We start from the raw sequence: 25,025 nt of genomic DNA, 5'->3' as shown, positions 1-25,025 counted from the left end.
CGAGACCATCCTGGCTAACACAGTGAAACCCCGTCTCTACTAAAAATACAAAAAACTAGCCGGGCGAGGTGGCGGGCGTCTGTAGTCCCAGCTACCCGGGAGGCTGGGGCAGGAGAATGGCGTAAACTCGGAAGGCGGAGCTTGCAGTGAGCTGAGATCCAGCCACTGCACTCCAGCCTGGGCGACAGAGCCAGACTCCGTCTCAAAAAAAAAAAAAAAAAAACTTCAGCAGCACATATACTAAAAACTAGAATGACACAGAGAAGATTAGCACAGCTCCCGCACAAGAATGAAACACAAATTCCTGAAGCATTCCATAAAAAAGAGGAAAAAAAAAATCCCTGAATCAATACATTCTTCTTTTTTTTTTTTTGAGACAGAGTTTCTTCTGTCTCCCAGGCTGGAGTGCAGTGGTGCGATCTCGGCTCACTACAACCTCCGCCTCCTGGGTTCAAGCAAGCGATTCTCCTGCCTTAGCCTCAAAAGTAGCTGGGATTACAGGCGCCCGCCACCATGCCCAGCTAATTTTTACATTTTTAGTAGAGAGGGGGTTTCACCATGTTGACCAGGCTGGTGTTGAACTCCTGACCTCAGGTGATCCGCCCACCTCAGGCTCCCAAAGTGCTGGGATTACAGGCGTGACCTCACTCGGCCAATGTATTCATTCTTAATAGCACAATTTAATTTTTAATATTGCTAAAACACCTGGCAGCAACTAAAGACTCTATTTCACTTTCATAAAAATAGTGGACACTTTTACCTAGAGTCAATGTTTTAAGCATCTCTTACTCTATGCTAAGTAACTTAGCTACCCCATATCTCCTAGTAACCAAAAGCCTCAAGAAAACTTGGGGGCTGAGAGTGGTGGCTAACATCTATAATCCCGGCACTTTGGGAGGCCGAGGCAGGAGCATCGCTTGAGGCCAGGCGTTCGAGACCAGCCTGGGGAACACAGCAAGATCCCATCTCTGCAACAACAAAAAACAAAAATTAAAAAATTAAAAAATTAGCCGGGCATGGTGGTGTGCACCTGTGGTCCCAGCTACTCGGGAGGCTGAAGCTGGAGGATCACTTGAGCCCAGGAGCTGGAGGCTGCAATGAGCTATGACTGTGCCACTGCACTCCAGCCTGGGTGACAGAGCAAGACTGTCTCCAAAAAAAAAAACTTGGGCCTTTTTATTCTTTAAACCAAAGACATTTATTTATTTCCACGCTGCCTCACTATGAGAAATCTTTAGTTCTCCTTCCAATTAAGCAAAAGACAAGAAAAGTTACAAATTACAACTCTTAACCCAAACTATTCAGCTTACAGTTTGCAAACTCTCGCTGCAGTATTGAAAGAAGATCGTTCTCAACCAATGACAAAACCCAAGGCTTGGGGGCAGGACGGTGACCTCAGGGATGTCCCCAGCCGTCCGAGGGCCTCAGTCCCCAGAGAGGAAGCCAAGGAACAGAAATGTAAACAAAGGAGCGAGAAGCAGACGTCCTTTTCAAATAATATTTACCTTACCCCGACGGCCCGCCCGCCGCCCCCCAGCACTGCGCGGCTGGTCCTCCGGTTCAACCCTAGAGGCAGCCGAATTCACCCGGGTCTTCAGGTAAACCTCAGGGCTGCCTATACCGCCCGCAAACGCGGGTGGACAGAGAGAGCAGAGCGGCGACACTGCGATCCGATCCCTCACCGTCATATTTGGGGTCCAAGCTCTCGGCGGGAAAGTCGATGGCCGGCGGCGCAGCCACAGCCCCCTCCCCGTCGCCCTCCTCTTCGCGCTTGCGGACCCCAGAGTTGCCCCCCTGCATCGCCGGCCGCGCGCGGGCCGCAGCCCGGCCAGCCAAGCACTACCACACTCGGCGGCTGCACCTAGCGCCGTCCGACCCGGAAGTAGCCCCTCACCAGGCGGAAGACCAGCCCCAGCCACGCGCGCACCTTAACGGGGGGCGGGGCCTTTAGCAGACTCCGCCCTTTTTCGGACAAGCAGGTTGGGCGTGTCCGACGCCGAAGCACCTCCTGCGCATGCGCCCTAGTGGGCTCATCTGCCGGCGGCGGGGCCTAAGTGGCTCCCAGGTGAAGCCTGGCCTAGTTCCCACCTACTCCAGAAGGGATTAGTGCTCACTTCTCACGCCCAGACTCGAGTGTCAGTATAAGAATCAGGTGTCTGCGGAGACGAATCGAAATATATTTACCTTTTGCGGGTACAGCAATGACTTTGGTCATTTGTTTTACAGGAAAAAAAATTTTAAAAAGCATTTTCAAAACCTGTCTCAATGAGACCTGAACCTATTTTGGTCAACCGTTATGCCACAAAGAAACGGGAGATGCCAACTATATTCCAAAATGCAAAGTGAATTCAACCTAACAGAAATGCCTCTTATAATTTACAACTGAAATGTTTTCCATTAAAAAAAAAAAAAAAAAAAACTTTTAGGGTCAGGGATACATGTGCAGGTTAGTTTTCCAAACTAAAACCCCACGCCCTGGCCACACTCCATCCACTATGGTTTGAAACCCTCAGATTCAAAAATCCACCCTAAGCTGGGCGGGGTGGCTCACACGTGTAATCCCAGCACTTCGGCAGACCAAGGTGGGCGGAATCACCTGAGGTCAAGAGTCGGAGACCAGCCTGGCCAATATGGTGAAACCCGTGTCTCTACTAAAAATACAAAAATTAGCTGGGCGTGGTGGCAGGTGCAGGTAGTCTCAGCTACTCAGGAGGCTGAGACAGGAGAATCGGTTGAGCCCTGAAGACAGAGGTTGCAGTGAGCAGACATCAGGCCACTGCACACTGCACTCCAGCCTGGGTGACAGAGCAAGACTCCATCTCAAAAAAAAAGAAAAAAGAAAAAATTATCCTTAATTTTCATGGATCAGCTATAGTTGAAATAAAAATATTTCAGATTTTGGACCTCAACCACAGCACAATGTGTAAAAGTGGTATTGTTTAAGAATTCTATTTGAACTTGTTTTCCATAGACAGTCATACTTGGATGCACTCAGCCTGGTAGAGGCAATTAAAGGTGTAGCTCTCTTAAACAGCAACTCAAAGTACGGTAAAGATAGATAAAGAAAATAAAGAAAGAAAAATAAAAAATAAAGGTGTAGTCCTCCAGATAGATTAGATTCCAAACATTAGAATTGGGCCAGGCACGATGGTTCACCTCTTTTATCCTAGCACTTTGGGAGGCCACGGCAGGTGGATCATCTGAGGTCAGGAGTTCAAAACCAGCCCGGCCAACATGGTAAAACCCCCGTCTCTACCAAAAACACAAAAAATTAGCCAGGCGTGGTGGTGCATGCCTATAATCCCAGTTACTTGGGAGGCTGAGACAGGAGAATCGCTTGAACCCAGGAGGCAGAGCTTGCAGTGAGCTGAGATCCAGCCACTGCACTCCAGCCTGGGCAACAAAGCAAGACTCAGTGTCAAAAAAAAAGAGATTAGAGATGTTCCTTCCTGTGCCTTGCTGATGTTCCAGAAGAGCACGCCCCTTCTGAGGAGTGTTTTGTCTCTATGTATTCACAACTTTAAAAATACAAATACTGTTAAAAAAAAAAAAAATACAAATACTGGCGTGGCGTGGTGGCTCACGCCTGTAATCCCTGCACTTTGGGAGGCTGAGGTGGGTAGATCACGAGGTCAGGAGATCAAGACCATCCTGGCTAACACGGTGAAACCCCCATCTCTACTAAAAATACAAAAAATTAGGTGGGCATGGTGGGTGCCTGTAGTCCCAGCTACTCGGGAGGCTGAGGCAGGAGAATGGCGTGAACCTGGGAAGTGGAGCTGGCAGTGAGCCGAGATTGCACCACTGCATTCTAGCCTGGGTGACAGAGTGAGACTCCATCTCAAAAATAAATAAATAAAATAAAAATAAAAATAAAAATACTTTTTTTCTTCAACAATTCAACTGTCAGAAATTTATCCTAAGGAAAAAGTTAAAAACAAGCAAAAATACATAGTTTAAAAGCTAATGATGGAAACAATGCTTATAATTGCCAAAACTAGAAGGTAATTGGCTCAACTGACGACGAACATTCATACAATGGCACACTTTACTTGCATTAAAAATGTTAGCATGGGCCAGGCACGGTGGCTCACACCTATAATTCCAGCACTTTGGGAGGCTGATGCAGGAGGATTGCTTGAGGCCAGGAGTTCGAGACCAGCCTGGGCAATTTAGTAGACCTCCTCTGTATAATTTAAAACGAATAATAATAACGTTAATATGCAATATCTGGTTCTCACCATTTTCCACCATCACTGGAAATGCCCAGTGTTACTGAAGGCATAGAGAAAAAAAGCAACACGCTCTATACAGCTGCTCTCAAACCCCTGATCTCACGATCTGCCCACCTCGGCCTCCCAGAGTGCTGGGATTACAGGCATGAGCCACCACACCCGGCCGAAATTAATTTTTTTTAAGAAATACAGGGGGCCGGGCGCGGTGGCTCAGGGGGCCGGGCGCGGTGGCTCAAGCCTGTAATCCCAGCACTTTGGGAGGCCGAGACGGGCGGATCACGAGGTCAGGAGATCGAGACGGGCGGATCACGAGGTCAGGAGATCGAGACCCTCCTGGCTAACACGGTGAAACCCCGTCTCTACTAAAAATACAAAAAATTAGCCGGGCGAGGTGGTGGGCGCCTGTGGTCCCAGCCACTCGGGAGGCTGAGGCAGGAGAATGGCGTGAACCCAGGAGGCAGAGGTTGCGGTGAGCTGAGATCCGGCCACTGCACTCTAGCCTGGGCGACAGAGCAAGACTCCGTCTCAAAAAAAAAAAAAAGAAATACAATACCGCATATCAGCTTGCGATATTAAACACACAGTTAACCAAAGAGGAACCCCAAATGACCAATAAGATAGAAAAGCTGCACAAGTTTCATTAGCTACAAGTAAATGCAAGTTAAAGATGAAATATCGTTTCAAAATATATTTGCAAATTTAAATTTTCTCATACCAAGTGTTGGTGTGGATACGAAAAAAGATAAACTATCAGTTGGGCGCAGTGGCTCACGCCTGTAATCCCAGCAGTTGGGGAGGCCGAGCGGGCGGATCACGAGGTCAGGAGATGGAGACCATCCCAGCTAACACGGTGAAACCCCGTCTCTACTAAAAAATACAAAAAATCAGCCGGGCATGGTGGCGGGCGCCTGTAGTCCCAGCTACTCAGGAGGCTGAGGCACGAGAATGGCGTGAACCCGGGAGGCGGAGCTTGCAGTGAGTGGAGATCGCACCACTGCACTCCAGCATGGGTGATGGAGTGAGACTCTGTCTCAAAAAAAAAAAAAAGAGAAACGATCGTACCTTGCTAATGAGCAATTTAGCAATCTTGAATAAAGTCAAATGGTTAATTAAGATTCTCTTCTTGACTTATCTCTAGTCAGACCCCTCTGATTTCTCAACTAGGCCCTGATTTTGGAGCTCACATGTTCATCTCTATATTGTCCAATTCTCACAAGAATCCTAGTAAGTCGCTTTAGCCTGAATCCCTCATTCTCAATATCTGGTCATCCTCTACAACTGGTTGGGATCCTCCTCCCCTAACATCCCCCAGGTGATGTCTCATCACCCTGACCAGTTTTCAGCAAGAATCCTATTAGGTGGATTCAGCCAGAAATCCCCCCTTAACCCCTGATTTTCCTCGTGGTAATTTTTGTTTGTTTTTTTGTTTTGTTTGAGACTGAGTCTGGCTCTGTCACCCAGGTTGGAGTGCAGTGGCGCTATCTCAGCTCACTACAAGCTCTGCCTCCCGGATTCACACCATTCTCCTGCCTCAGCCTCCCGAGTGGCTGGGACTACAGGCGCCCACCACCACACCCGGCTAATTTTTTGTATTTTTAGTAGAGACAGGGTCTCACCGTGTTAGCCAGGATGGTCTCGATCTCCTGACCTCATGATCTGCCCGCCTCGGCCTCCCAAAGTGCTGGGATTACAGGCGTGAGCCACCATGCCCGGCCTCCTCGTGGTAATTTTCCATGCACTGACCACCCCTGCCAACACTCTTATCTTTGGCTATAGATTCTCACTTTTCCTTGTTGTATTTGAAGTTAAATCTGACCTCCTCCCCAACTACAAAATGCCATTGTAGTACTTCTCTGATATAGTTTGGCTCTTTGTCCCCTTCAAGTCTCATGATGAAATGTTAACCCATAGATACCTTTGTTTCCAGTTGAGCAGCGCGTTGGGAAGTGGGCATTGTAAACAAGTGAGTATCTAACACCTGTATGCTACAATAAAAAATAAAAAAAAAAAAGAGGCTGGGCACGGTGGCTCACGCCTGTAATCCCAGCATTTTGGGAGGCCAAGGCAGGCAGATCACCTGAGGTCAGGAGTTTAAGACCAGACTGGCCAATATGGTGAAACCCCATTGCTACCAAAAATACAAAAATTAGCTGTGCGTGGTAGTGGACGCCTGTAATCCTAACTACTCAGGAGGCTGAGGCAGGAGAATCGCTTGAACTCGGGAAGCGGAGGTTGCAGTGAGCCGAGATCGTGCCACTGTACTCCAGCCTGGGCAACAAGAGCGAAACTCCGTCTCAAAAAAAAAAGAAAGAAAAGAAAAGAAAGAAATGTGAACCCCCCAATGTTGGAAGTGGGGCCAAGTGAGAGGTGTTGGACATAGGGGCGGATCCCTCATGAATGGCTTAGCGCCATCCTCTTGGTAATGAGTGAGTTCTCACTCTGTGAGTTCACGTCAGATCTGAGGGTGATTTTCCTTTTTTTTTGAAAGGGAGTCTCGCTGTGTCCCACAGGCTGGAGTGCGGTGGTGCCATCTGGGCTCATTGCAAGCTCCGCCTCCAGATTCACGCCATTCTCCTGCCTCAACCTCCTGAGGAACTGGGACTAGCACGCCCGGATAATTTTTTGTATTTTTAGTAGAGACGGGGTTTCACAGTGTTCGCCAGGATGGTCTGGATCTCCTGACCTCGTGATCCGCCCGCCTCGACCTCCCAAATGCTGGGACTACAGGCTGAGCCACCGCGCCCGGGCGGATCTGGTTGTTTAAAAAGAAGTCTGAGGCCGGACATGATGGTTCACGCCTGTAATCCCAGCACTTCGGGGGACCGAAGTGGGCAGATCATTTGAGGTAAGGAGTTTGAGACCTGCCTGGCCAACACGGAGAAACCCAGTCTCCACTAAAAATTCAAAAGTTAGCCAGGTGTGCACCTGTAGACCCAGCTAATCGGGTAGCTGAGTCAGGATACTGCTTGAACGCAGGAGGTGGAGGTTCCAGAGAGCAGAGATGGAGCCACTGCACTTCAGCCTGGGTGACAGAGGGAGACCCCATCTCAAAAAAAAAAATGAAATAGGCTGGGTGCCATGGCTCATGCCTATAATCCCAGCACTTTGGGAGGCCGGGGCAGGTGGATCACTTGAGGTCAGGAGTTCAAGACCAATTTGGCCAACCTGGTGAAACCCCATCTCAACTAAAAATACAAAAATTAGCCGGATGTGGTGGCACCTGCCTGTAATCCCAGCTATTTGGGAGGCCGAGGCAGGAGAATCACTTGAAACTGGGAGGCAGAGGTTGCAGTAAGCCGAGATTGAGCCACTGCATTCCAGTCTGGGCCACAGAGGGAGATTTGTGTCTAAATAAATAAATAAATACAATTTAAAAATAAGTAAAATAAAAAGGAGTCTGGTGCCTCCCTTCTCTCTCCCTTGCTTCTTCTCTGGCCGTGTGATACACCTGCTCCAACTTTGCCTTCAGTCATGAGTGGTAACTTCCTGAGGTCTCACCAGAAGCAGATGCTGGCACCATGTTTTTCTACAGTCTGCAGAACTATGAGCCAAATAAATCTCTTCTCTTTATAAGATACCCAGTCTCAGGTTTTTGGTTTTTTGTTTGTTTGTTTGAGATGGAGTCTCACTCTGTCGCCCAGGCTGGAAATGACACGATCTCGGCTCACTGCGACCTCTGCCTCCCAGGTTCAAGCAATCCTCATGCCTCAGCCTCCTGAATAGCTGAGATCACAGGCGCCCGCCACCATGGCTGGCTAATTTTTGTATTTTTAGTAGAGACAGGGTTTCACCGTGTTGACCAGGCTGGTCTCAAACTCCTGACCTCAGGTGATCCACCCACCTTGGCCTCCCAAAGTCCTGGGGTTACAGGTGTGAGCCACCGCACCTGGCAGAATAATTTTTTCTTTTTTTTTTTTTTGAGATGGAGTCTCATTTTGTCTTACCGAGGCTGGAGTGCAGTAGCAACATCTTGGCTAACTGCAGCCTCAACTTCCCAAGCTTAGGTGATACTCCCACTTCAGCCTCCCGGGTAGCTGGGACCACTACCATGTGCCGCTATGCCTGGCCATACATACTGCTATGCCTTTGTATTTTTAGTAGAGACAGGTTTTGCCATCTTGCCCAGACTGGTCTCGAACTCCAGAGCTCAAGGCATCTGCCCTCCTCGGCCTCCCAAGGTGCTTGGATTAAGGCATGAGCCACCACACCTGCCCTATTAATAATTTTTTATGTTAACATGTTGCATACCCATGATCTAGTAAGCCCCCTCTAAGTTCCCTTTGGACACTCTTATGTATGTCCATGGATATTATACAAGCCTGTTTATTGCAACATTGTTTATAATAGCAAATTGGAAAAAACCTAATACCCATCAATAGGAAACTAGAGATATGTATTATATATGAAAACAAATATTAAGTCAGCAAGGTGGCTCACACCTGTAATCCCAGCACTTTAGGAGACTGAGGTTGGGAAGATCACTTGAGGCCAAGATTTCAAGACCAGCCTGGGCAACACAGTGAGACACAATCTCTACTATCTATATATGTACAAAAATTAGGCCAGGCACAGTGGCTCATGCCTGTAATCCTAGCACTTTGGGAGGCTAAGCGGGCGGATCACGAAGTCAGGAGATCAAGACCATCCTGGCAAACATGGTGAAACCCCGTCTCTACTAAAAATCCAAAAAAAAATCATCCAGGCATGGTATCGTACACCTATAGTCCCAGCTACTCTGGAGGCTGAGGCAGGAGAATGGTGTGAACCTGTGAGGCGGAGCTTGCAGTGAGCTGAGATCATGCCACTGCACTCCAGCCGGGGTGACAGAGCAAGACTCTGTCTCAAAAAAAAAAAAAAACAAACAAACAAAAAATACAAAAATTAGCTTGCCATGGTGGCAGGAGCCTATAATCCCAGCTACTGGAGCTACTGGGGAGGCTGAGGCACGAAAATTGCATGAACCTGAAAGGAAGAGGTTACAGACAGAGCGAAACTCTGTCTCAAAAAAACAAAAAAAGAAAAAGTGTTAACTGAATTCTTTTAACAAACTTACTAGCTAGATGCTAGCTATAATTATCTCATTTTATAGATAAGAAAAGGAAGGCAAAGAAAGCTTTTTTTTTTTTTTTTTTTTTTTGAGATGACAAAGCTTTTTTTCTAGCTCTGTCAGCCAGGCTGGAGTACAGTGGCACCATCTCGGCTCACTACAACCTCCACTTCCTGGATTCTAGCAATTCTCCCACCTTAGCCTCCCGAGTAGCTGGGACTACAGGTGCACATCACCACGCCCACTTAATTTTTGTGTTTTTAGTAGAGATGGGGTTTCACCATGTTGGATGCAGACTCCCAGAGTGCTGGGATTACAGGCATGAGCCACTGTGTACAGCGTAAAGAAAGCTTTTTTTTCTTTTCTTTTTTTTTTTTTTTTTTTGAGACAGGGCCTCATTCTGTAACCCAGGCTGGAGGTCAGTGGCATGATCTCAGCTCACTGCAACCTCTGCCCCCTGGGTTCAAGCAATTCTCCTGCCTCGGCCTCCCAAGTAGCTGAGATTACAGGCTTCTGCCACCACACCCAGCTAATTTTTGTATTTTTAGTACAGACGGGGTTTCACGATATTAGCCAGGCTGGTCTCGAACTCCTGACCTCGTGATCTGCCTGCCTAGGTCTCCCAAAATGCTGGGATTACAGGTGTGAGCCACTGTGCTGGACCCATGAAAGCTTTTTAAATACCTTGTCCAAGGCCACGCAACTCATAGTGCATCCAGGGTTTTTTTTTTTTTTTCCGCATATCAGCTTTCATTGTTAACTGTCTTTTTATAATAGCTTTATTGAGATATAATTTACATATCATCAAAGTCACTCTTAAAGTGTAGAATTCAGCAGCTTTTAGCATACTCAGAGAATTGCGCAACCATCACCACTGTCTAATTTTAACCACTCTCATTGCCCCAAAAACAGATCTCTGGCAGGCAGAATTTATACCCATGCACTTTGACTCTAAATTCAGCCTCAAAAAGTGCAGAATAGGCCAGGCACGGTGGCTCACGCCTGTCATCCCAGCACTTTGGGAGGCCACAGTGGGCGGATCACAAGGTCAGGAGTTAGAGACCTTCCTGGCTAACATCGTGAAACCCCATCTCTACTAAGAATACAAAAATCAGCTGAGCGTAGTGGCAGAAGCCTGTAATCCCAGCTACTTGGGAGGCTGAGGCAGGAGAATTGCTTGAACCCAGGAGGCAGAGGTTGCAGTGAGCCAAGATAATGCTGCTGACCTCCAGCCTGGGTAACAGAGTGACGCCCTGTCTCAAAAAAAAAAAAAAAAAAAAATGTTTTTTTTAGGCTGGTCGCAGTGGCTCATGCCTGTAATCCCAGCACTATGGGAGTCCACAGCCAACATGGTGAAATCCCGTCTCTACTAAAAATACAAAAATTAAGCGGGCATGGTGACGAGCACCTGTAGTCCCAGCTACTGGGGAGGCTGAGGCAGGAGAATGGCATGAACCCGGGAGGCAGAGCTTGCAGTGAGCCGAGATTGCGCCACTGCATTCTAGCCTGGGCAACAGAGCAAGACTGTCTCAAAAAAAAAAAAAAAAAAAAAGTGAATGATGCCATGTGTGTAAAAAATTTTGTATATACAAAAAATGTACGTTGGCCAGGTGCGGTGGCTCATGCCTGTAATCCTAGCAGCTCGGGAAGCCGAGGAGGGCAGATTACCTGGGCTCAGGAGTTCGAGACCATCCTGGGCAACACGGTGAAATCCCGTCTCTGTTAAAATACAAAAAGTTAGTCGTAGTGGCAGGCGCCTGTACCCCCAGCTACTCAGAAGGCTGAGGCAGGAGAATTGCCTGAACCCGGGAAGCAGAGGTTGCAGTGAGTTGAGATTGAGCCACTGCACTCCAGCCTGGGAGACGGCAAGACTCTGTCTCAAAAAAAAAGTATGTTATTTACGGACACATACATTACTAGTAAAAATAAGATGAAAATGACGCCTGGCTTTAAGAATGTGATTACATTTGGGCCGGGCTCGGTGGCTCATGACTGTAATCCCAGGACTTTGGGAGGCTGAGGCGGGAGGATCATGAGGTCAGAAGATCAAGACCATCCTGGCTAACGCAGTGAAACCCCATCTCTACTAAAAAATACAAAAAATTAGCTGGGTGTGGTGGCGGGCGCCTGTAGTTCCAGCTACTCGGGAGGCTGAGGCAGGAGAATGACGCGAACCCGGGAGGCGGAGCTTGCAGTGAGCTGAGATCCGGCCACTGCACTCTAGCCTGGGTGACAGAGCAAGACTCTGTCTCAAAAAAAAAAAATAATAATAATGTGATTACATTTGGAGAGGGAGAGAAGACAGTAGGATCAGGAAGGGTTACCATTGGAATATATCTATATCTGTCAACTTTATTTCTTTAATTTTATTCATTTATTTATTTATTTTTGAGATGGAGCTTCAATCCTGTCATGGCTGGAGTGCAGTGGTGCAATCTCGACTCACTGCAGCCTCTGCCTCCCAGGTTCAAGTGATTCTCCTGCCTCAGCCTCTCGAGTAACTGGAATTACAGGCACCTGTCATCGTGCCCTACTAATTTTTATATTTTCAGTAGAGATGAGGTTTCACCATTTTGTCTAGGTTAGTCTTGAACTCCTGATCTCAGGTGATCCTCCCGCCTTGGCCTCTCAAAGTGCTGGGATTACAGACATGCACTGCACCCGGCCCATGATTTCTTTAAGAAAAGCAATTTTCCTCCAGGTAAATTGCCTGTAAATTCTCCTTGACTCATGCCTGTAATGCCAGCACTTTGAGAGGCTTAAAGGGGAGGATTGCTTGAGCCAAGGAGTTCAAGACCAGCCTGGGCAACATAGCAAACCCCCATCTCTACAAAACAAAATTAAAAAAATTTTTTTTGAATTAGCTGGTTGTTGTGGCATGTACCTGTACTCCCAGCTACTCAGGAGGCTGAGGTGGGAGGATCACTTGAGCGTGGGAGGTGCAGCCTGAAGTAAGGTATGATTGAGCCAGCGCGCTCCAGCCTGGGTGACAGAGAGAGCAATTCTCAAACAAATATAGCGTAACATCAGTGGTTGTTAAATTTGATTATGAAAACATTGGTGTTTACTCACATTATTCTTAGTAGCTTTTTATATGTTTGAAATATTTCAATTTTTTTCCAAGACAGCAAATATATTAGTCATGATTCTCTGGAGAAAGAGAACCAGGAAAATAGGATGTGCATGTATCTAGAGAAATTTATTTGGCTGGGAGTGGTGGCTCGTGCCTGTAATCCCAGCACTCTAGGAGGCGAAGGCAGGCAGGTCACTTGAGGCCCGGGAATTCAAGACCAGACTGGCCAACATAGCGAAACTCCAACTCTACTAAAAATACAAAAAATTAGCTGGGCATGGTAGTGCACGCCTGTAATCCCAGCTACTTGGGCTACTCGGGAGGCTAAGGCATGAGAATTGCTTGAATCCAGAAGTCGAAGTTTGCAGTAAGCCAAGATTGTGCCACTGCACTCCAGCCTGGGTGACAGAGCAAGATCCTGTCTCAAAAAAAAAAAAAAACAGAGAGGGAAAGAGAAATTTATTTTAAGAAATTAGCTCAGTCAGGCACGGTGGCTCACGCCTGTAATCCCAGCACTTTGGGAGGCCAAGGCAGGCAGATCACCTGAGGCTGAGAGTTCAAGACTAGCCTGCCCAACATGGAGAAATCCTATCTCTACTAAAAATACAAAATTAGTCAGGCATGGTGGTGCATGCCTGTAATGCCAGCTACCTGGGAGGCTGAGGCAGGAGAATTGCTTGAATCCGGGAGGGCTGCGGTGAGCCGGGATGGCACCATTGCACTCTAGCCTGGGCAACATGAGCAAAACTCCATCTCGAAAAAAAGAAGAAAGAAATTGGCTCATAGGATCATGGAGACTAAACCCAAAATCTGCAGAGTAGACTGGCAGACTAGAGACCCAGAGAAGGAAGAGTCAATGTTATAGTTTAAGTCAGAAGGTTATCTGCTGGCAAAATTCTTTCTTCCTCAGGGCAGGTCAGTCTTTTTGCCACATCTGAGTTTTCAGCTGATTGAATGAGGCCTCCAATACTCCACATTATAAAGACAATCTGCTTTACACAAAGTCCAATTTAGGTCAGGTGCAGAGGCTCATGCCTGTAATCCCAGCACTTTGGGAGGCCAAAGCTGGCAGATTACCTGAGGTCAGGGGTTTGAGACCAGGCTGGCCAACATGGTGAAATCTCCTCACTACTAAAAATACAAAAATTAGGCAGGCGTGGTGTAATCCCAGCTACTTGAGAGGCTGAGGCAGGAGAATCACTTGAACCCTTGCAGTGAGCCAAGATTACACCACTGCACTCCAGCCTGGGCAACAAGAGGGAGACTCCATCTCAAACAAAAAAAAAAACAAAAAACAAAACAAAACAAAAAAACCCAGGCTGGGCGCAGTGGCTCATGCCTGTAATCCCAGCACTTTGGGAGGCCAAGGCAGGTGGATCACGAGGTCAGAAGATCAAGACCATCCTGGCCAACATAGTGAAAATCCGTCTCTACTAAAAATACAAAAATTAGCCAGGCGTGGTAGTGCGTGCCTATAATCCCAGCTACTCAGGAGGCTGAGGCAGGAGAATCGCTTGAACTAGGGAGCTGGAGGTTGCAGTGAGCCGAGATCACACCACAACACTCCAGCCTAGTAACAGAGTAAGACTCCATCTCAAAAAAAAGAAAAAAGAAAAAAGAAAGAAAGAAAGAAAAGAAAAAATAAACCAAGTCCAGCAATTTAAACGTTAATCTGGCTGGGCGTGGTGGCTCACGTCTGTAATCCCAGCACTTTGGGAGGCCGAGGCAGGCAGATCACCTGAGGTCGGGAGTTCGAGACCAGCCTGGCCAACATGGTGAAATCCCGTCTCTACTAAAAATATAAAAATTAGCAGGGCATGGTGCTGCATTTCTGTAATCTCAGCAACTCAGAAGGCTGAGGTAGGAGAATTGCTTGTACCTAGGAGACGGATGTTGCACTGAGCCAATATCATGCCACTGCACTCCAGCCTGGGCGACAGCGAGATTTTATTTCAAAAAGAATCAATAAATAGGCCAGGCACGGTGACTCACGCCTGTAATCCCAGCACTTGGGGAGGCCGAGGTGGGCAGATCACTAGGTCAGGAGATTGAGACCATCCTGGCTAATACAGTGAAACCCTGTCTCTACTAAAAATACAAAAAATTAGCTGGGCGTGGTGGTGGGTGCCTGTAGTCCTAGCTATTTGGGAGGCTGAGACGGGAGAATGGCATGAATGCGGGAGGCGGAGCTTGCAGTGAGCCAAGATGGCGCCACTGCACTCCAGCCTGGGTGACAGAGCGAGACTCCATCTCAAAATAAATAAATAAATAAAAAGTAAATTAAATTAAATAAATAAATGAAAGTTAAAAAAGAATAAATGTTAATTTTATCCAAAAACACCATAACATAAACATCCAGAATAATGTTGCTGTTTTTGTCTTTTGATTCAGAATCTTACTCTGTCACCCAGGCTAGAATGCAGTGGCACGATCACAGCTCACTGTAGCCTCAACCTCCCGGGCTCAAACCATACTTCTGCCTCAGTGTACTGAGTATCTGGGACTACAGGTGTGCACCGTCACACCTGGTTAATTTTTGCAGTTTTCACAGAGACAGGGTGTCACTATGTGGCCCAGGCCCGTCTTGAACTCCTGGGCTTAAGCCGTCTATCCACTTTGGCCTCCCAAAATGTTGAGATTACAGGCATGAGCCACTATGTCCCTCCCAGAATAATCTTTGACCAAATATGTGGGCATCGTGGCCCACCCAAGTTGACACATAAAACTAACCATCGCAGGCCAGGTGTGGTGGCTTACACCTGTAATCACAGCACTTTGGGAGGCCAAGGCAGGCAGATCACCTGAGGTCAGGAGTTCAAGATCAGCCTGACCAACATGGAGAAACCCCGTCTCTACTAAAAATACAAAATTAGCCAGGCGTGGTGGCACATGCCTGTAATCCCAACTACTTGGGAGACTGAGGCAGGAGAATCGCTTGAACCCAGGAGGCGGAGGTTGCAGTGAGCTGAGATCACACCATTGCACTCCAGCCTGGGCAACAAGAGTGAAACTCTGTTTCAAAAAAAAAAAAAAAATTAACCATGGCAAGTTCACCTCTCATCAACAGCATCCATGCATATCTTTGTATTTTTATTTATTTATTTTGTTTGTTTGTTTTTTGAGATGGAGTCTTGCTCTGTTGGCCAGGCTGGAGTGCAATGGTGCCATCTTGGCTCAGTGCCACCTGCACCTACCTCCCAGGCTCAAACGATTCTCCTGCTTCAGCCTCTCGAGTAGCTGGGACTACAGGTGTGCACCACCAAGCCCAGATAATTTTTGTATTTTTAGTAGAAGCAGGGTTTCACCATTTTAGCCAGGCTGGTCTGGAACTCCTGACCTCAGGTGATCTGCCTGTCTCGGCCTCCCAAAGTGCTAGGATTATAGGTGTGAGTCACTGCCCCCAGCCCATACGCATCTTTTTCAACCATGATATAACTAGCCACCTAACATGATACAACTATCTTGTAAATACAATGAAAACCGCACTAATCTCTCTCCCAGAAGAGGATGTAAGTTTCTTGGGTGATGTTTACGCTTCTCCTTGATATCTCATAACTTAAATGGTATGCTGTAAGGTTAACAATATTGAAATACTATGATATAAAGTCAATATATCTTTTGTTACGTAAAAGGATAAGTGGGGAATGAATACAAAGACATTTGTGATAGACACACACACACATCCATCACAAAACAAAAAGAAACATCAATGGCAATTACAGCCCTCACTTCTGCAACTGGTGATGGGGTCGTAGCTGGTGTTTATAACCATCTTCTTGCACCACACATTCCGTATTCCCATTCTCCTCAACAAACACCTCAGCTGGCCATGGGTCACCTGGTGTGGTGACCCAAACCTTCTTTCCTGGATCATTCATAGTCCTGCCAAGATTGAGTTGTTGTGGTTTTCCATTGACTCTAATCACAGGGCATTCCGATAGGAAAAGATACCCTAAGTGCTCTCCTGTATTTCAGACATACCCTTTCCTAGCTCCATTGTGGAGTAACAGTCCAATTTCTCTTTGGTAGTCAGGATTAATCACCCAAGCCAGCACAGTAACTCCTTTCTTTGCCTGTTGATTCAGAGGTAAGAGGAACTGAAAGTGGCCAGGTGGCACTGAAAAGTCAGTTCGATGAAATCACTGTTGTCACTTAGTCCATTTTCTGTTGCTTATGACAGAATACCTGAAACTGGGTAATTTATTAAGAAAGAAATTATTTTTTGCAGTGATGGGGGCTGAAAAGTCCAAGGTCAAGGGACTGCATCTGGTGAGGCCCTTCTTGCTGACAGGACTCTGCAGAGTCCCGAGGTGGTGTAGGATGTCACAAGGCCAGGGGGCTCAGCATGCTAGCTCGTGTCTCTCCTCCTTTTATTTATACAGCTTTATAGCCACCAGTCACATTCCCGTGATAACTCATTAATCCATTAACCCATTAATTAATTAATTATTTTTTTTTTTTTTGAGACGGAGTTTCGGTCTTGTTGCCCAGACTAGAGTGCAATGGTGCTATCTTGGCTCACTGCAACCTCCACCTCCCAGGTTCAATGGATTCTCCTGCCTCAGCTTCCCAAGTAGCTGGGATTACAGGCATGAGCCACCACCCCTGGCTAATTTTGTATTTTTAGTAGAGACAGGGTTTCTCCATGTTGGTCAGGCTGGTCCTGAACTCCCAACCTCAGGAGATCCGCCCACCTTGGCCTCCCAAAGTGCTGGGATTACAGATGTAAACCACTGTGCCTAACCCTAATCCATTAATTTATTAATCCATGGATGGATTAATTCATTCATAAAGGCAGAGCCCTCATGACTGCATCACCTTTTTTTTTTTTTTTCCTTGGGACGGAGTCTTGCTCTGTAGCCCAGGCGGGAGTGCAGTGGCATGATCTCAGCTCACTGTAAGCTCCACCTCCTGGGTTCACGCCATTCTCCTGCCTCAACCTCCTGAGTAGCTGGGAATACAGGTGCCTATAACTACGTCTGGCTAATTTTTTGTATTTTTGGTAGAGATGGGGTTTCACTGTGTTAGCCAGGATGGTCTTGATCTCCTGACCTCGTGGTCTGCCCATCTTGGCATCCCAGAGTGCTGGCACTACAGGCGTGAGCCACCACGCCTGGCCATGACTCAATCAACTCTTAAAGGCCCCACCTCTCTAGGCCGGGCGCGGTGGCTCAAGCCTGTAATCCCAGCACTTTGGGAGACCGAGACAGGCGGATCACGAGGTCAGGAGATCAAGATCATCCTGGCTAACACGGTGAAACCCCGTCTCTACTAAAAAAAATACAAAAAACTAGCTGGGCATGGTGGCGGGCGCCTGTAGTCCCAGCTACTTGGGAGGCTGAAGCAGGAGAATGGCATAAACCTGAGAGGCGGAGCTTGCAGTGAGCTGAGATCCAGCTACTGCACTACAGCCTGGGCGACAGAGCAAGACTCCATCTCAAAAAAAAGCAAGACTCCATCTCAAAAAAAAGGCCTCACGTCTCAATACTGCCACATTGGGGATTAAATTTCAACATGTGTTTTGGAGGGGACATAGTCAAATCATAGCATGTGTCCTGGTGGAGGCATTGCTCTCTTTGGAACTAAGACCTCCAGGCTAACAGAGCATGAGGTTATGGGAACAGGAAGGAAAGATTTAACTAGTGGGCCAAGCACAGTGGTTCAAGCCTGTAATCCCAGACCTTTGGGAGGCTAAGGCTGACAGATCACCTGAGGTCAGGAGTTTGAGACCAGCCTGGCCAGCACGGTGAAACCCCATCTCTACTAAAAATACAAAAATTAGCCAGGTGTGGTGGCACGCGCCTGTAGTCCCAGCTGCTAGGGAGGCTGAGGCAGGAGAATCGCTTGAACCCGGGAGGTGGAGGTTGCAGTGAGCTGAGACCTTGCCACTACACTCCAGCCTGGGCAACAGAGTGAGACTCCATCTCAAAAAAAAAAAAACAAAAACAAAAAACTGGCTAGTGGGTCAGTCACTAGGGGTAATACTAAGTGGTGCCATTCTCATTTCTAACACTTGATTCCTGGACCCATGCAGAAAGAAAGTGCAAGGGCCCTGGGGTAGAAATGAACTTAGTGTGTTTCAAAGAACGAGGACAAGAGTGAATAAAGAAGGCAGGAGTAGGCTGGGTGTGGTGGCTCACACCTGTAATCCCAGCACTTTGGGAGACTGAGGTGGGCGGATCACCAGGTCAGGTGATCGAGACCATCCTGGCTAACACAGTGAAACCCCATCTTTGCTAAAAAAAAAAAAGCACAAAAAATTAGCCGGGCGTGGTGGCAGGCGCCTGTAGTCCCTGCTATTTGGGAGGCTGAGGCAGAAGAATGGCATGAACCCAGGAGGCGGAGCTTGCAGTAAGCAGAGATCGCACCACTGCATTCCAGCCTGGGAAATAGAGCAAGACTCCATCTCAAAAAAAACAACAAAAAAGAAGAAGGCAGGAGTAGAAGCAGGAAGATCAGCCTTGCGGGGAGTCAATCTATCTTTCCAATGCACTTGGAGCAAAGTACAGACTCCTTCCCTATGGCCTATAATTTCCATAAATACCTGTTTGTGAGTGGGTGTGGTGGCTCACGCCTGTAATTCCACCACTTCGGGAGGCTGAGGCGGGCGGATCACCTGAGGTCAGCAGTTCCAGACCAGCTGACTAACATGGAGAAACCCCTTCTCTACTAAAAATACAAAAAAATTAGCCAGGCGTGGTGGTGCATGCCTGTAATCCCAGCTACTTAGGAGGCTGAGGCAGGAGAATCACTTGAAACTGGGAGGCAGAGGTTGCAGTGAGCCAAGATCACGCCACTGCATTCCAATCTGGGTGACAGAGCAAGACACCGTCTCAAAAAAAAAAAAAAAAAAAAAAAAACGGGGTTTCACCACGTTGGTCAGGCTGGTCTTGAACTCCTGATCTCAAGTGATCCATCCACCTTGGCCTCCCAAAGTACTGCTGGGATTGCAGGCATAAGCCGCCGCTCCTGGCCAACATTTCTTTTTCTTTTTTTTTTTTTTTCTCTTTTTTTTCAGACACAGCCTTGCTCTGTCTTGTCCAGGCTGGAGTGTAGTGGTGTGATCTTGGCTCACTGCAGCCTCTGCCTCCCCGGTTCAAGCGGTTCTCCTGTCTCAGCCACACGAGTACCTGAGATTACAGACGTGTGCCACCACGCCCAGCTAATTTTAAATTTAGTAGAGATGGGGTTTCACCATTTTGGCCAGGCTGGTCTCGAACTCCTGACCTCAGATGATCCACCTGCCTAGGCCTCCCAAAGTGCCGGGACTGCAGGTGTGAGCCACCGCGTAAGAACAACATTTCTTATCTATTATAGCAGGGAGTTAAAAGATACTGCCTCAATTGGATGGATCAATAAACAGATATCTACAGAAATTATATAAAGTAACTAATAACGTGTTTGGATATAACTGTAGTTGTATATATTTTATCATCTTCATCTGATGGTAAAGAAATTGTACATGTGTACATGTATAGCACCAGGGCCTGATGTTTTCTTTTTTTTTTTTTGAAACAGAGTCTTGCACTGTTGCCTGGGCTGGAGTGCAATGGCATGATCTCGGCTCACTGCAACCTCCGCCTCCCAGGTTCAAGCAATTCTCCTGCCTCAGCCTCCCAAGTAGCTGGGATTACAGGTGCCTGCCACCATGCTCAGCAAATTTTTTGTATTTTTAGTAGAGATGGGGTTTCACAATATTGGTCAGGCTGATCTTGAACTCCTGACATCATGATCTGCCTGCCTCGGCTTCCCCAAGTGCTGGATTATAGGTGCAAGCAACTGTGCCTTTTTTTTTCTTTCTTTTTTTTTTTTTTGAGACAGAGTCTCGCTCTGTTGCCCAGGCTGGAGTGCAGTAGAGCGATCTCAGCTCACTGCAACCTCTGCCTTCCTAGTTCAAGCAATTCCCCTGCCTCAGCCTCCTGAGTAGCTGAGATTACAGGCGCATGCCACCACGCCCAGCTAATTTTTGTATTTTTGATAGATACGGAGTTTCACCATATTGGTCAGGCTGGTCTTGAACTTCTGATCTTGTGATCTGCCCGACTCAGCCTCCCGAAGTGCTGGGATTACAGGCGTGAGCCACTGCGCTGGGCCACCAGGGCCTAATCATGTTTGTATAGTGTCTCTAAGTCCTTCATTTTGACCACAGCTCTGAGGCACCCTGTATATAGTAATTATCTATGAGAGGGAGAGTTTGAGAAATGATACCCTTGTCAAGTTCCCTCTTACATTGTACTAAGGTTGGTCTGTGTGATGATTCCTGTACAGAAAATTGATGGTATGTAACTTCTCAGAGAAGTTCAAAAAACACTGTGGCTTTCATCTTACTCTCTCCCTCTTTCATCTGTCGCCCTGGGGTGAGGAAGCCATGCTGTGAGTAGCCCTAGCAAGCCCTCATAATGGGAAAGTGAGCCTGCCAAGAAGAAAGTGAGTTTGGAGCAAATTCTTCATCCCCAGGCCACTGAAATATCTTGTAAGTTCAAGAGTCAGAAGTGGCCAGGCGCAGTGGCTCACGCCTGTAATTTCAGCACTTTGGGAGGCCGAGGCGGGCAGATCACTATAGGTCAGGAGTTTGAGACCAGCCTGGCCAACATGCTGAAACTCCATCTCCACTAAAAATACAATTTTTTTTTTACTCTTATTGCCTAGGCTAGAGTGCAGCAGTGCAATCTCGGCTCACTGCAACCTCCGCCTTCTGGTTTCAAGCGATTCTCCTGCCTCAGCCTCCCAAGTCACTGGGATTACAAGTGCCTGCCACCATGCCCAGCTAATTTTTTTGTATTTTTAGTAGAGACGGACTTTTACCATTTGGTCAGGCTGGTTTCGAACTGCTGACCTCGTGATCCACCCGCCTCAGCCTCCCAATGTGCTGGGATTACAGGCATAAGCCACCGTGCCCGGCCCTTAAAAATACAAAAATTAGCCAGGCATGGTGGCACACGCCTGTAATCCCGGTTACTTGGGAGGCTGAGGTAGGAGAATCGCTTGAACCTGGGAGGCGGAGGTTGCAGTGAGCCGAGATTGTGCCATTGCACTCCAGCCTGGGTGACAAAAGCAAAACTCTGATCTCAAAAAATATATAAAAATAAAAATAAAGCCACAACCATTAAGCCACTCTGCTCTGATCCGTGACCCAGAAACTGTGGGAGAAATGTTTCTGGGTAGGTAATTTGTTACATGGCAATAATTAATACATGTTAAACTATATTTGAAGTATCTTATTGTGGTAAGAAATAGCCTAAGCCAAGGCCTTGTGAAAATTGTTGATCTGGCTGGCTACCAAGCAACAGTTGTGATGTCATCAGGATTAGAACCCTCACTTAACAGGGTCTTGCCAACTGTCTGATGGTAAGTCCCAGATACGAAGGCACTTGTCAGGTGAGCACAACTACTTCTGCTTTCTTCTTTACTTCTCCAAATAGGGTGAATAACTAAGAGATTTGGCTCTTGGTATTCCTTAGGTCAACTAACATATTTTAAATGTGAGTTTCTAATGGTTACTATCAATTAAGAGCGAATTGCCCCCATTTCAATCTCTGAACTTATCCCTTTTGGTTTTGAAGCCTCCACCCCAGTGTAATGTACAAAATAGATGTTGCTAAGGGTTTTTTGTTTGTATCAGTTTTTATATAGGGTCACAAAATTGTCAGGTATGAGATTGAGGTATATCTTGAATTTTATTAAAGTGAAACACTTTACAGTAATCAACATTTAATACATGTATAAAATATTTCAACTGAAAATATCAGGAGCCGTATTTTAAAAAGTACTTAGTATTGGCTGAGTGTGGGGGCTCACACCTGTAATCCCAGCACTTTGGGAGGCCGAGGCAGGTGGATCACAAGGTCAGGAGATCAAGACCACCCTGGCTAACACGGTGAAACCCCGTCTCTACCAAAAATACAAAAAATTAGCCAGGTTTGGTGGCATGTGCCTGTAATCCCAGCTATTCGGGAGGCTGAGGCAGGAGAATCGCTTGAACCCGGGAGGTGGAGATTGCAGTGAGCCAAGATCGCACCACTGCACTTCAGCCTGGGGTACAGAACAAGACTCCATCTAAAAATAAATAAGCCGGGCTCGGTGGCTCAAGCCGGTAATCCCAGCACTTTGGGAGGCCGAGAAGGGCGGATCACGAGGTCAGGAAATCGAGACCATCCTGGCTAACACAGTGAAACCCCGTCTCTACTAAAAAATACAAAAAACTAGCCGGGCGAGGTGGCGGGCGCCTGTAGTCCCAGCCAGGAGGCTGAGGCAGGAGAATGGCCGTAAACCCAGGAGGCGGAGCTTGCAGTGAGCCGAGATCCGGCCACTGCACTCCAGCCTGGGCGACAGAGACAGACTCCGTCTCAAAAAAACAAAAACAAAAATTTGCCGGGAGGCTGAGGCAGGACAATCGTTTGAACCCGGGAGGTGTAGGTTGCAGAAAGCCAAGATCACGCCACTGCACTCCCGTTTGGGCGACAGAGTGAGACTGTCTAAAAAAAAAAAAATTACTAATACCTCTTTTTCTGTAACTTTTAAAATCCACTCCCAAATATGTCTTGGGTGAACTTCCTATGTCAGTTCCTATGTCAGTATAGCATGTTAGTCCTTAACTGGATTCTGCATTAACAGTAAATCCAGCTATTTCCCCCAGCGGAATGGGAAATGTGTCCAACATTTCAAACATCTCGAAAAGTATCAACTGTACGCAATGTAATGTTTACAGCGAATTCTGCCACCACTCGCTGATTTTAAACAACTTACTCTGTGTCTCAGTTTTTTATTTGTAAATGATATTTTACCACCTAATGTACAGGGCTGTAGTGAGGATTTACATCAACTGACATACTGATGGCAAGCTCTCAGCGAGTGCTGTAGACCTAATACCATTATTTGCTCTGGTCCTTTAGTTTTGGCTCCTAGGAGACTTGATTCTGGCTGACGTGCTGCGACTGTCATCTTTCAGATCAGAGTAACTCTGAGTCTGGTGGGAGTGTCTTCCCCCGACACCCCTTATACCCCCGCTTTAAGGTGAGAGAATCTTCTGTCGGTGCTGGCGTTCAACGGCTAACGGAGGTGAGCTGGATACACGTTCCCCAACACCCTCCTCCTGGCCCGCGACCTAGATCCCCACCCAAGTCCCCACCATCACATTGGGGGCTGGGTTCCCCGCGGGGAAGTCGATGGCAGGCGGCACGGCCACAGCCCCGGCCACGCCGCCTGCCACTTTGAGCTTGCGGGCCCCAGAACTCATCCTCCGGACAGGCAATCGCGCCTCGCTCCTTACCCACAGCCATTGCCGTCCACTCCGGAAGTAGCCCTTCTCCAGACGGAAGACCTGCCCCCCGACGCGCACGCCGCAGTTTGGGGCGGAGCCTGCCGCAGACCCCGCCCCTTCTTTCCGGCGGGGCAGGCGGGGCGGGTCCCTGGCGGGAGCATCCATGACGCATGCGCTCTGGTGGGCTAGTCTTGGGGCGGCGGCCTGCGGAGCGCGGGTGAGAGTGTGATCGCCGGGCTCAAAGCTGACTGCGGCCACGTGGACCGCAGCTTCGCTCCGGGCCGCTCCTCCGTGCTGTCCACGAGGAAACCTAAAGTCTGTGTTGACCCATGAAACCTGATCTCGGTCTTTCTCCCCTCCTCAGAGTTTACCAGCTGAGTTTCCTGACTTTTACTTTCATTAACACTAACATGTATAGAAATATAAATAAAATACAGTGTACCTGTATATGTAAGTTGCGGAACAACACATAAAATAACGTATTCCGTGAGACAATAAAAATATAAACTCCAAATAATAGGTATTTTCTGAGGGGACTTTGTGCGTATTAAATATATATGTATGTATACATATTTGTATTTGTAAATATATAATACATATACGTGTATGTATGCAGAAAATATATATTTATGGGTACATATTTATCCATCTAAACATATTAAATCTATTTTTAGGCTGGGTGTGGTGGCTCACACTTGTAATCTCAGCACTCCAGGAGGCAAAGGCGGAGAATGGCTTGAATCCAGGAGTTCAAGACCAGCCAGGACAACATGAGGAGACTGCGTCTCTATTTTTATTTATTTATTTATTTTTGAGACACAGTCTCGCTCTGTCGCCCAAGCTGGAGTCCAGTGGCATGATCTTGGCTTACTGCCACGTCTGCCTCCCGTGTTCAAACAATTCTCCTTCCTCAGCCTCCCTCCTAAACTGGGACCACAGGTGCATGTGGCCACACCCGGCTAATTTTTTTGTATTTGAGTAGACATGGGGTTTCACCGTGTTGCCCAGGCTGGTCGCGAACTAGCACCAGTTCTGAGCTCACACCAATCCTGAGCTCAGGCAATCCGCCGCCTCAGCCTCCCAAAGTGCTGGGATTACAGGTGTGAGCCACTGCGCCTGTGTCTCTATTAAATTATATATATAATTTATTTATTTTTATTTTATTTTATTTTGAGATGGAGTCTCAGCTCACTGCAACCTCTGCCTCTCGGGTTCCAGCCGATTCTCCTGCCTCAACCTCCCGTGTGGCTGGAATTACAGGCAGGTGCCACTGCACCTGGCTGATTTTTGTATTTTTACTAGAGGCAGGGTTTCACCATATTGGGTCAACTCCTGACCTCAGGTGATCCACCCACCTTGGCCTTCCAAAGTGCTGGGGTTACTGGCGTGAGCCACCGTGACCAGCTTATT

At 47.4% G+C, this 25,025-nt stretch overlaps 1 protein-coding gene and 1 non-coding gene across 7 annotated transcripts in view; one reads left to right on the top strand and one right to left on the bottom strand.

Moving 5' to 3' along the window:
* EIF2AK1 (eukaryotic translation initiation factor 2 alpha kinase 1) overlaps positions 1 to 1,939 on the bottom strand; it is a 38,930-nt gene extending 36,991 nt beyond the window's left edge. For 5 of the 6 annotated variants that reach the window (XM_023197774.3, XM_023197778.3, XM_023197775.3 and 2 more), the window contains exon 1: positions 1,683 to 1,939. In XM_023197774.3, coding sequence (XP_023053542.2) covers positions 1,683 to 1,800 — 118 coding nt within the window. In that variant the 5' untranslated portion in view covers positions 1,801 to 1,939. Of the gene's footprint in view, positions 1 to 1,505 lie in introns of all 6 variants that reach the window. The other variant, XM_023197780.2, reaches the window with a different exon arrangement.
* LOC111530520 lies at positions 221 to 324 on the top strand. The gene has a single exon (XR_002727832.1). It is a non-coding gene; the product is annotated as a U6 spliceosomal RNA (small nuclear RNA).
* Positions 1,940 to 25,025: the final 23,086 nt, after the last annotated feature.

The sequence above is a fragment of the Piliocolobus tephrosceles genome, chromosome 8, assembly GCF_002776525.5.
Source record: "Piliocolobus tephrosceles isolate RC106 chromosome 8, ASM277652v3, whole genome shotgun sequence".
NCBI classification, from domain to species: domain Eukaryota; kingdom Metazoa; phylum Chordata; class Mammalia; order Primates; family Cercopithecidae; genus Piliocolobus; species Piliocolobus tephrosceles.
This window is presented reverse-complemented; position numbering and strand designations above follow the sequence as displayed.